This window comes from Nerophis ophidion, linkage group LG08 (genome assembly GCF_033978795.1).
Source record: "Nerophis ophidion isolate RoL-2023_Sa linkage group LG08, RoL_Noph_v1.0, whole genome shotgun sequence".
Taxonomy (NCBI): domain Eukaryota; kingdom Metazoa; phylum Chordata; class Actinopteri; order Syngnathiformes; family Syngnathidae; genus Nerophis; species Nerophis ophidion.
Window position 1 is genome coordinate 1,468,155 of NC_084618.1, and position 12,623 is coordinate 1,480,777.

The 12,623-nt window shown below is 40.6% G+C and overlaps 1 protein-coding gene across 3 annotated transcripts in view; it reads right to left on the bottom strand.

Moving 5' to 3' along the window:
• Positions 1-254: 254 nt before the first annotated feature.
• The window catches only part of si:ch73-127m5.1 (neurotrypsin), a 60,943-nt gene continuing 48,574 nt past the window's right edge, over positions 255-12,623 (bottom strand). The window contains exons 12-16 of one of the 3 annotated variants that reach the window (XR_009807715.1): positions 10,355-10,480; positions 10,005-10,270; positions 6,114-7,057; positions 5,070-5,098; positions 255-4,605 (exon numbers count right to left, since the gene is read on the bottom strand). Coding sequence is in view for 1 of the 3 variants with exons in the window: in XM_061907441.1 (XP_061763425.1) it covers positions 6,669-7,057; positions 10,005-10,270; positions 10,355-10,480 (781 nt within the window). In the remaining 2 variants the exon portion in view is untranslated. Of the gene's footprint in view, positions 7,058-10,004; positions 10,271-10,354; positions 10,481-12,623 lie in introns of all 3 variants that reach the window. The other 2 variants (XR_009807714.1, XM_061907441.1) reach the window with 2 other exon arrangements.

Here is a 12,623-nt window from a genome sequence, read left to right on the forward strand (position 1 = left end):
GTCACACATTTAAACAACTAAATAAGTGAAACATTTAAACAACTAAATAAGTGACACATTTAACTAACTAAATAAGTGAAACATTTAAACAACTAAATAACCGCCTTTGGGAGCTGCTTTATTCAAAGTGAAAGTCAACTAACTGCTGGATTCCAAAGTGAAAGTGAAAGTGAAAGCGAGAGCAGCAACAAGCTGACTAAGCAGTGACGTCACGTCGGCCATGTTTGAGGGAAGAAGGCAAAGATGTGCTGCTGGAAGCTTGGATTCTCTTTTAATGACTTCGTGTGGACGAGCTCAAGCAAGAACGACATCAACAACAACAACAAACATCACAACAAAACAAAAATGTCAGACAACTTTTCCCGCCTCACGGACTCATCAACTAGGAAGGAATGAAGGACGCCATCTTGTGGCGGAAAGTAAACATTACAGCACTACATTTCTACTCTAAAATCACTTTGAATGGCTTCTGACGTCACATTCTGTACATTTAATGGCCGTGTCAGGGTTTTACTGCACGTATTTTAGTAATGCATGAAGGATTGTTCCAGTGCAGGCGAGCATGGTGTCCCTTTTTTCTAGTGCAGGCGAGCATGGTGTCCCTTTTTTCTAGTGCAGGTGAGCACGGTGTCCCTTTTTTCTTCCAAAAGATATATATTTTTTAATCTTATCGTCTATGTCGATAAAAAAATACCCCAATGGTAAGTCATTATCATAGTTTAAATTATGAGATTTTTTAAAAGTCGAATTGATGATATAAAGTCAAAATTGAGAGATTAAAAAATCGAAATTGTGAGTTCTACAAGTAAATGAGGTAAAAGATCGAAATGATGAAATAAAAAGTCGAAGTTATGACGTGAAAATTTAAAATGATGAGATCAGTCATAATTATGTGAAGAGTCGAAATTATGAAATAAAGTCCTAATTATGAGATAAAAAGTCGAACATAAGAGATAAAGTTATAATTATAACATAAAAATGTCTAATTACGGAATAAAAAGCCCCACCAAAATTTTACAAAAGCCATAGCCTGAATTATGAAATAAAAAGTTGTAATTATTAGTTAGAAATTCAGAATTCTGAGAAGTCAAAATTATGAGATCGAAAGTTATGAAATAAAAATGTGAAAATATGAGATAAAGTTATAATTACAACATGAATTGTAATTATGGAATAAAAAGACCAAAACATGTAAATAAAGCCATAATCGTGGGAGATTAAATAAACTGAATTCTGGGATAAAACATCCAATTAATGAGATAAAAAGTTGCATTAATGAGATAAAGTCGAAATGAGATCATAGTTATGATAAAAAGAGTCATAATTATTTGATGGGAAAAAAATCAGAATTCTGAGATAAAAGATAGAAAGTCCTAATTATAAAATAAAAAGACGAAAATATGAGATAAAGTTATAATTATGACATAAAAAGCCCCCCAAAATCAAATAAAAAAGCCATAATCATGAGATGAAAAGCCTGAATTATGAAATTGTCATAATCATGAAATAATAAGTCATAATTACTAGATTTAAAAAGCGGAATTCCTAGATAAAACATTGAAAGATTGAGATAGAAAGTCGAAATAATGAGATTAAAAGTCCTGATCATGAAATAAAAAGTCTATAATATGAGATAAAGTTCTAATTATAACCACCAAAAAAAAGCCATAATCATGAGGATGATGAAATAAAAAGCCTGAATTATGAAATAGTCATAATTATGAATTAAAAAGTCACAATTATTAAATACAAAAATCAGAATTCTGAGATAAAAGTCAAATTAATGCGATAAAGTCGAAATGATGACATCAAAAGTCCTAATTATTAGTTAGAAAATTTAAATTCGGAGATAAAAATTTTAATGAATGAAATAGTCGAAATGACATCAAAAGTCATAATTATGAAAGAAAATCATGATTATGAAATAAAAAGTCATAATTATTAGATAAAAAGTCGAATTAATGAACGAAGGACAAAATGCTGACATCAAATGTTTTAATTATAAAATAAAAAGTCGAATAATGAGATAAAGTTATAAACATTTCAAATTATGGAATAAAAAGCCCCCGAAAATAAAAACAAAAACAATCATGAGATAAAAAGTCAGGATGATGACATAGAAAGCCTGAATTTTGAAATAATTCCGATAATATGATATGAATGTGATTATTATGAAATAAAAAGTCATAAATATTTGATAAAAAATCAGACTTCTGAGATCAGAGTCTAATTAATGAGATAAAGTCAAAATGATGACATTAAAGGTTAAATTATAAAATAAAATGACCAACACATGAGATAAAGTTATAATACAAAATTAAAAGTTGTAATTATGGAATAAAGCCCTTCAAATTTAAATAAAGTCATAATCAGATAAAAAGCCTCAATTATGAAATAAATTCATAATTATGAATTAAAGTCATAATTATTAGAAACAATTTATGAATTCTCAGATATAAAGTCATAATTATGAAATAAAAATGTCATAATTATGAAATAAAGTCAGTATTAGATGAAAATTCAGAATTCTGAGATAAAACGTCGAAACAATGACAGAAGAAAGTCGAAATTATGAGTTTAAAAGCTATAATTATGAAATGAAAATAAAATTATTATATAAAAATTCAGAATTCTAGGATAAAATGTCAAATGAATGACATAACGTGGAAATGATGACATGAAAAGTCAGGATTAGGAAATAAAAAGTGAGACACAAACAAGATGTAACACAACATTTCCACTTTTTAATCTCGATTATTTTCAACTTTCTGATCTCATTTTTATGATATTCTCTCTCATAAATCTGAGATATTTTTGGGGTATTTTTTTTTTCAGTGGCGGAAACAGGCGTTTGTACTTTGGAGCGACATTTCCAAATAGAAAATGTAGTAAATGAGGTCATTTGGGACATAATGATGGACTTAACTCTAGCAGTGTTCAGTCTGATGATACCTGACTGAGAGTTATGGTCAGATAAATACCTGACTGAGAGTTATGGTCAGATAAATACCTGACTGAGAGTTATGGTCAGATAAATACCTGACTGAGAGTTATGGTCAGATAAATACCTGACTGAGAGTTATGGTCAGATAAATACCTGACTGAGAGTTATGGTCGGATAAATACCTGACTGAGTGTTATTGTCAGATAAATACCTGATTGAGTCCTATGGTCAGATAAATACCTGACTGAGAGTTATGGTCAGATAAATACCTGACTGAGTCCTGTGGTCAGATAAATACCTGACTGAGAGTTATGGTCAGATAAATACCTGACTGAGAGTTATGGTCAGATAAATACCTGACTGAGAGTTATGGTCAGATAAATACCTGACTGAGTGTTATGGTCAGATAAATACCTGACTGAGTCCTGTGGTCAGATAAATACCTGACTGAGAGTTATGGTCAGATGAATACCTGACTGAGAGTTATGGTCAGATAAATACCTGACTGAGAGTTCTGGTCAGATAAATACCTGACTGAGTGTTATGGTCAGATAAATACCTGACTGAGAGTTATGGTCAGATAAATACCTGACTGAGTGTTATGGTCAGATAAATACCTGACTGAGAGTTATGGTCAGATAAATACCTGACTGAGTGTTATGGTCAGATAAATACCTGACTGAGAGTTATGGTCAGATAAATACCTGACTGAGAGTTATGGTCAGATAAATACCTGACTGAGAGTTATGGTCAGATAAATACCTGACTGAGAGTTATGGTCAGATAAATACCTGACTGAGTGTTATGGTCAGATAAATACCTGACTGAGAGTTATGGTCAGATAAATACCTGACTGAGAGTTATGGTCAGATAAATACCTGACTGAGAGTTATGGTCAGATAAATACCTGACTGAGTGTTATGGTCAGATAAATACCTGACTGAGAGTTATGGTCAGATAAATACCTGACTGAGAGTTATGGTCGGATAAATACCTGACTGAGTGTTATTGTCAGATAAATACCTGACTGAGTCCTATGGTCAGATAAATACCTGACTGAGTGTTATGGTCAGATAAATACCTGACTGAGTGTTATGGTCAGATAAATACCTGACTGAGAGTTATGGTCAGATAAATACCTGACTGAGAGTTATGGTCAGATAAATACCTGACTGAGAGTTATGGTCAGATAAATACCTGACTGAGTGTTATGGTCAGATAAATACCTGACTGAGAGTTATGGTCAGATAAATACCTGACTGAGAGTTATGGTCAGATAAATACCTGACTGAGAGTTATGGTCAGATAAATACCTGACTGAGAGTTATGGTCAGATAAATACCTGACTGAGTGTTATGGTCAGATAAATACCTGACTGAGAGTTATGGTCAGATAAATACCTGACTGAGAGTTATGGTCAGATAAATACCTGACTGAGAGTTATGGTCAGATAAATACCTGACTGAGAGTTATGGTCAGATAAATACCTGACTGAGAGTTATGGTCAGATAAATACCTGACTGAGAGTTATGGTCGGATAAATACCTGACTGAGTGTTATTGTCAGATAAATACCTGACTGAGTCCTATGGTCAGATAAATACCTGACTGAGTGTTATGGTCAGATAAATACCTGACTGAGTGTTATGGTCAGATAAATACCTGACTGAGAGTTATGGTCAGATAAATACCTGACTGAGAGTTATGGTCAGATAAATACCTGACTGAGAGTTATGGTCAGATAAATACCTGACTGAGTGTTATGGTCAGATAAATACCTGACTGAGAGTTATGGTCAGATAAATACCTGACTGAGAGTTATGGTCAGATAAATACCTGACTGAGAGTTATGGTCAGATAAATACCTGACTGAGAGTTATGGTCAGATAAATACCTGACTGAGTGTTATGGTCAGATAAATACCTGACTGAGAGTTATGGTCAGATAAATACCTGACTGAGAGTTATGGTCAGATAAATACCTGACTGAGAGTTATGGTCAGATAAATACCTGACTGAGAGTTATGGTCAGATAAATACCTGACTGAGAGTTATGGTCAGATAAATACCTGACTGAGAGTTATGGTCGGATAAATACCTGACTGAGTGTTATTGTCAGATAAATACCTGACTGAGTCCTATGGTCAGATAAATACCTGACTGAGTGTTATGGTCAGATAAATACCTGACTGAGTGTTATGGTCAGATAAATACCTGACTGAGAGTTATGGTCAGATAAATACCTGACTGAGAGTTATGGTCAGATAAATACCTGACTGAGAGTTATGGTCAGATAAATACCTGACTGAGAGTTATGGTCAGATAAATACCTGACTGAGTGTTATGGTCAGATAAATACCTGACTGAGAGTTATGGTCAGATAAATACCTGACTGAGTCCTGTGGTCAGATAAATACCTGGCTGAGAGTTATGGTCAGATAAATACCTGACTGAGAGTTATGGTCAGATAAATACCTGACTGAGAGTTATGGTCAGATAAATACCTGACTGAGTCCTATGGTCGGATAAATACCTGACTGAGAGTTATGGTCAGATAAATACCTGACTGAGAGTTATGGTCAGATAAATACCTGACTGAGAGTTATGGTCAGATAAATACCTGACTGAGTCCTATGGTCGGATAAATACCTGACTGAGAGTTATGGTCAGATAAATACCTGACTGAGAGTTATGGTCAGATAAATACCTGACTGAGTCCTATGGTCGGATAAATACCTGACTGAGAGTTATGGTCAGATAAATACCTGACTGAGAGTTATGGTCAGATAAATACCTGACTGAGTGTTGTGGTCGGATAAATACCTGACTGAGAGTTATGGTCAGATAAATACCTGACTGAGAGTTATGGTCAGATAAATACCTGACTGAGTCCTATGGTCGGATAAATACCTGACTGAGAGTTATGGTCAGATAAATACCTGACTGAGAGTTATGGTCAGATAAATACCTGACTGAGAGTTATGGTCAGATAAATACCTGACTGAGTCCTATGGTCGGATAAATACCTGACTGAGAGTTATGGTCAGATAAATACCTGACTGAGAGTTATGGTCAGATAAATACCTGACTGAGAGTTATGGTCAGATAAATACCTGACTGAGTCCTGTGGTCAGATAAATACCTGACTGAGTGTTGTGGTCAGATAAATACCTGACTGAGTGTTATTGTCAGTTAAATACCTGACTGAGAGTTATGGTCAGATAAATACCTGACTGAGAGTTATTGTCAGATAAATACCTGACTGAGTGTTATTGTCAGATAAATACCTGACTGAGAGTTCTGGTCAGATAAATACCTGACTGAGGGTTATTTAGTGCATACAGCTCTTGTGTTATTGGTGAATGATGATTGGTAAAATCAGTGGTGAGAAAGACAGGAAGTATTAATGCGGAAACGTTGGAAGGTTCCATGTTGAAAGTAGCTTAGTCATGGCTTGAAATGATGAAGAAAAAGCAAAAAAAAAGCCCTTCTTTCTTCTTTGTTTTGTGGGGACAAAAGGTGTGCTTGCATGTTGTGTAGCTGCACACACTAGCCACTGTTTTCTTTTCAAAGTAAAAGCACATGCTGCGCCATTTTTGGGGCCGTCGTCAGGGGCAACACAGCAAGCTCCGCCCACACACAGCCAGCTGGCCAATCGGCGGAGGTGAGTTCAGATTTGAATTACCCCCCCCCCCCCCCTCCGAGGCGGTCACATGACCCGGGCGGTCAAGCCGCGTGGTGTTGGTGTTGCCGTCTGAGGCCGATGACGATGTCGTTGGTTTCCGAACTGGACGTGACCCCTCGTCGGCCGCTCTGGCCGTCAACGACCTCGTCGATCCAGCCCCGCAAGCGTCCGACTCGTGTGTAGAGCGCCGGCGAGGAGGGCTCGGCGCAGTCGTAGTCGCCGGCGACCACCCCCTCCAGGACCCATCGACCCAACTCCCCCTGACACAGCAGCCCGCCTCCGGAGTTGCCCCGGCAACCGTCGCCGTGGAGGAGGCTGGTGTCCGGGGGGCTGCCGGCGCAGAGGACGGCGTGGCTGGAGAAGCTGTCGCCGTGGCGCTTCTTGCATTGCCATGGCGACATGAGGGGCACCCAGGACGCCAGCACCGAGTCTAGGACGCAAACATCATCATCATCATCATCATCATCATCGAGTGGTACCCAATGGAGCTTAAACACAAACCCCAAAACCAGTGAAGTTGTGTAAATCAGTGGTCCCCAACCACCGGGCCGCAGCTCGATTGGTACCGGGGCCGCAAAATCATTTTTTTGTTATTTATTTTAATTTTATTTTTATTAATGTATTCATTTTTTTATGAAATCAACATAAAAACACAAGATACACTTACAATTAGTGCAGCAACCCCAAAAAAACTTCCTTTTTCATGACAAAAAAAAATAAAAACAAAATACGACGATTTGCTAAATCCTTTTCAACCTATATTCAGTGAAATAGACTGCAAGGACAAGATATTTAAGGTTGGAACTGGTTAATGTTATTTTTGGGAAATATTAGCTCTTTTTGTAATTTGATGTTTCAAAAAAGTCGAGGAATGCTCATCAAACACTTATTTGGAACATCCCACAGGTGAACAGGCTAATTGGGAACAGGTGGGTGCCCTGATTGGGTGTAAAAGCAGCTTCCATGGAATGTTCAGTCATTCACAAACAAGGACGGGGCGAGGGTCCTCACTTTGTCTAAAAACGCCTGACCATTTTGTTTAAGAACAACATTTCTCAACCAGCTATTGCAAGGAATTTAACGCTTTCACCATCTACGGTCCGTAATATCATCAAAAGGTTCAGAAAATCTGGAGAAATCACTGCACGTAAGCGATTAAATTGCGGCCTTGGATCCCTGAGGCTGTACTGCATCAAAAAGCGATATCATTGTGTAAAGGATATCACAATATGGGCTGAGGAACACTTCAGAAAACCACTGTCAGTAACTACAGTTGGTCGCTACATCTGTAAGTGCAAGTTAGAACTCTACTACGCAAAGCGAAAGTTATTTATCAACAACACCCAGAAACGCCGCCGGCTTCGCTGGGACCCGGAGCTCATCTTAGATGGACTGATGCAAAGCGGGAAAGTGTTCTGTGGTCTGACGAGTCCACATTTCCAAATTGTTTTAGGAAACTGTGGACGTGGTGTCTTCGGAACAAAGGGGAAAAGAACATTCCGGATTGTTCTAGGTGCAAAGTGTAAAAGCCAGAATGTGTATGATTCACACAACGTGTCAACTTCACTGGTTTTGTAAAATAACCTTGCATATATAAACATGTTCACCAACAATTGGCTTTTTTTAATACGCCACAAGCTGCTTATTGCAAGTAAATGTCGGAGAACCATTGCTTTAGAACAGGGGTGTCCATAATTTGGCCAGGGGGCCCATTTGGGGCCTGCAGCTAATTGTGTCATGGCCTGTGACACATTTAAAAAATAGTATTTCATAAAAAACATTTAAAAAAAATAGAATGGAAGAGCATGAAGGTTAAAGTTTGAAATTCTGTCCATAAAAGTTATGAACAGAATGGGTGACAAAGGACAGCCTTGGCGGAGTCCAACCCTCACTGGAAACGTGTCCGACTTACTGCCAGCAATGTGGACCAAGCTCTGGCACTGATCATACAGGGAGTGGACCGCCACAATAAGACAGTCCGATACCCCATACTCTCTGAGCACTCCCCACAGGACTTCCCGAGGGACACGGTCCAATGCCTTCTCCAAGTCCACAAAGCACATGTAGACTGGTTGGGCAAACTCCCATGCACCCTCAAGAACCCTGCCCAGAGTATAGAGCTGGTCCACAGTTCCACCACCAGGACCAAAACCACACTGTTCCTCCTGAATCCGAGGTTGGACTATCTGGCGTAGTCTTCTCTCCAGTACACCTGAATAAACCTTACCGGGTAGGCTGAGGAGAGTAAACCCATGATAGTTGGAACACACCATCCGGTTCCCCTTCTTAAAGAGAGGAACCACCACCCTGGTCTGCCAATCCTGTCTTGTCCTGAGTCTTGGCAACCGAGACAGCCCCACAGCATCCAGATCCTTGAGGAACTCTGGGCGGATCTCGTCCACCCCTGGGGCCTTGAACTACCTCAGCCCCAGATATAAGACAGTCCACCACAGATTCCCCAGGCACTGCTTCCTCATAGGTAGACATGTTGGTAGGATTGTGGAGGTCTTCGAAGTATTCCCTCCACCGATCCACAACATCCGCAGAACACCATCCCCACCAAACACAGCGTTGACATTGCACTGCTTCCCCTTCTTGAGGCGGAGGATGCGGACGGTGGTCCAGAATCGCTTCGAAGCCATCCGGAAGTCGTTTTCCAAGGCTTCCCCAAACTCCTCCCATGTCTGAGTTTTTGCCTCCGCGACCGCTGAAGCCGCACACCGCTTGGCCCGTCGGTACCTGTCCACTGCCTCCGGAGTCCTGTGAGCCAAAAGAACCCGATGGGACTCTTTCTTGAGCTTAACGGCATCCCCTACCAGCGGGTTCTAGTATTACCGCCACGCCAGGCACCAACCACCTTGCGGCCACAGCTCCAATCGGCCACCTCGACAATAGACGTACGGAACACGGTCCACTCGGACTCAATGTCCAGCGTGTCCCTCGAAGTTCTTCCAGAGGCGGGAATTTAAACTTTCTCTGACAGGAGACTCTGTTAGGGGTTCCCAGCAAACCCTCCAGTGCGTTTGGGCCTCCCAGGTCTGTCCGGCATCCTCCCCCACCATCGCAGCCAACTCACCACCAGGTGGTGATCGGTAGAAAGCTCCGCCCCTCTCTTCACCCGAGTGTCCAAAACATAAGGCCGCAAATCCGATGACACAACTACAAAGTCGATCATGGAACTGCGGCCTTGGGTGTCCTGGTGCCAAGTGCACACATGGACACCCTTATGTTTGAACATGGTGTTCGTAACAAGCACTAAAGTCCAATAACAAAACACCACTTGGGTTCAGATCCGGGCGGCCGTTGTTAATTATTGACCAATTTAATATTCCCAATAGAAGTGGGAGCACCACGGCTCGAGGAGGAACAAAACACACCTGCTCCGCTCCAGCCGGTGGTAACCATGACGACGCAGGACGAGGGCGCGCCGGCGGGTGCCGAGTCGGCCGCGGGGAGGCAGGCGGCGTTGACGTCGGGATCGAAGGCCAAACAGTGGCCCTTAGCGCTGGGCAGCTTCAGCAGAGCCAGGTCGTGGCCGCCGCTCTGACCTTTGAATTTCCTGTGGACCACCACCTGCTCGGGACTGATGGTCTGCTCCGAGGCCCCCAGGCGCAGCACGTACCTGGACGGGTCGCTCCCGAACCTACGGGGGGAAGGATTATGTGATGAAACGCTGTCTCCTGCTTACAGTAATAGGGTCTTACTTCTGCACTCAGGTGTGTTTTACCTGCTGAAGCAGGTGGCGGACGTCAGCGCCCAGCAGGCGCTTATCAGGGTGGCGCTGCAGAGAGGACCCCCGCCATCTGCACTCTGAGACTGGAGCCACATGGACACCTGCCAGGGCCACGCCGTCCTGTGAGGGGTCAGCATCATGTTTATAGTCCTTCACCTGGGAATGCTCCAATTCTGAAGTTGAACTGAAATGCTGACAGAATGTGGTGTGAATGTCGGAAGAGTTGGAATGTTGAAGAGTTGGAATTTCCCGGAAACCGGAACTTGGTTTGGAACTTGGGAAAGTGTTGGTTTGAATGTCCAGGATGAGAGGAATGTGTTGATGTTGGAATGGTTTGAAAAATGTGGGAATTGTGCAACTTTGCGAAAAATGTCCCATTCATTTCAATGGGAAATTTGGGAAAAGCGGATTTAAAAATATATTGAGAGCAGGAATGAGCTGAATTGGTTGGTGTTGGAATGATTTAAATGAGGCAAGAAATGTTGAAGTAGTGGGAATTTTGGGAAAAGCGGGAATTTAAAAAAAAATGGTAGTCAACTTGAATGGTGTAAATGAGTTGAAATGGTTGGTGTTGAAATGTTTCAAATCAGTGGAGAAATGTTGAAGTTGTAACATGTTGAATTGAGAAATTGTATTACAGAGGCCCTGGAATTCTGGGAAAAGCGGAATTTTTTCCAGTTCAAAAAACAACTTTGTTTGTTGTCCTGATGAAGAGGAATGTGTTGACGGTGGAACAGTTGAAGTGCGTTGAAACATTTGGAAAAAGTAGTCATCAGAAAAAAGGGTGAAAATAGGACTCTGGAAAACCGGGAATTATGGAAAATCCTGGAATTTTTTTTGAAGTTGGAAAGAGAGATGTTAGAATTTTCTGAACGGTGAAATGTGTTGAAGGTGGAATGATTTGAATTGGTTGAAAAATGTGAGAAATGTGCAACTTTGAAAACATGTTCCATTCATTTCAATGCCAACTTCCTGGAAATTTGGGAATTTGGGGAAAAACAGGATTTTTAAAAATTATTAGGAGCATGAATGTTCTGAATGAATTGAATTTGTTGGCATTGGAATTGTTTAAATTTGGCAAGAAATGTTATAGTAATAAATGGTATAAAGGAATTTTGGGAAAATGTGGAATTTTTTGGAACTTGGGAAAAGGGTAGTTTGACTTTCCAGAATTGTTGAATTTGTTAAAGGTGGAATAGTTTGAATGGGATGAATAATGTTGGAGTTGTAGAAGTTTGAAGAATGGCCAAATCATTTCAATGGGAATTTCTCAAAAATGTGGGAATTTCGGGAAAAGCAGGATTTTTTTTGAAAATGTTAGAAAAAAAATGAATTTGAATGGTCTGAATGAGTTGAAATGGTTGGTGTTGAAGTCTTCCAAATCGGTTGAGAAATGTTGAAGTTGTAACATTTTGAATGAAGAAATGGTATTATGGAATTCCTGGAATTTCGCGAAAACCGGGATTTTTTTCCCTTAATTTTTTATCTTTATTAAGAGGATTTTTTTTTGGGACTGTGTAACGGTTGAAGTTGGTTGAATAATGTGGAAGGAGTAGTCGCCAGAACAAAATGGTGGAAATAGGGCTCTGGAAAACCCGAAATTCTGGGAATTCCTGGAATTTCTGGGGAAGTTGGAAGGAGAGGAGTGTGAATTTCCTAAATGGTGGAATGTGTTGAAGGTGCAATGGTTTGAATGGGTTGAAAAATGTGGGAAATGTTCAACTTTGAAAAAGGGGTTATTGTCTAGATGAAATCATGTTTTTAGCTTCAAGTCATGTCCAAGTAGTCCGTCTGCCTTCCTGGGAGAACAACCCCCCCCCCCCCCCTTCTTGACATCTTTGATCTTACCAAGCAAAGGGCTTGTAAAACTCCACTGTGTAGGATGGGAAGCGACATGAAGGTGTCGGTTTCTTTGACCCAATATAATCCACAGGAAGATTTTGTCTTGACCCGGGATCCGCAAAGCGGAGAGGAAGCAGGACCTGGCCCACCCTCCGGGCACCTTTTCTTTTGAACTGTTTTGTGACCAAAGGCAGCGGCTGTTTACAACCCCCGTGCCTTTAGAAACAGCTGTTGCCACGTAATAAAACAGGAGGTGTACAATCTTCTGTCGGAGCGCGGTGGAAGACTGAACAAAGAGTACAGCCCAGATGTTTCTCCTCCATGACTTCAATTGAATTCTGTCTCTGTTTAATTCCTTGCTTCTTGTCTGTCTAATAAATGTCATCAGTGTGTGGATGGCTAGCAAAAGCACCTGATTGCA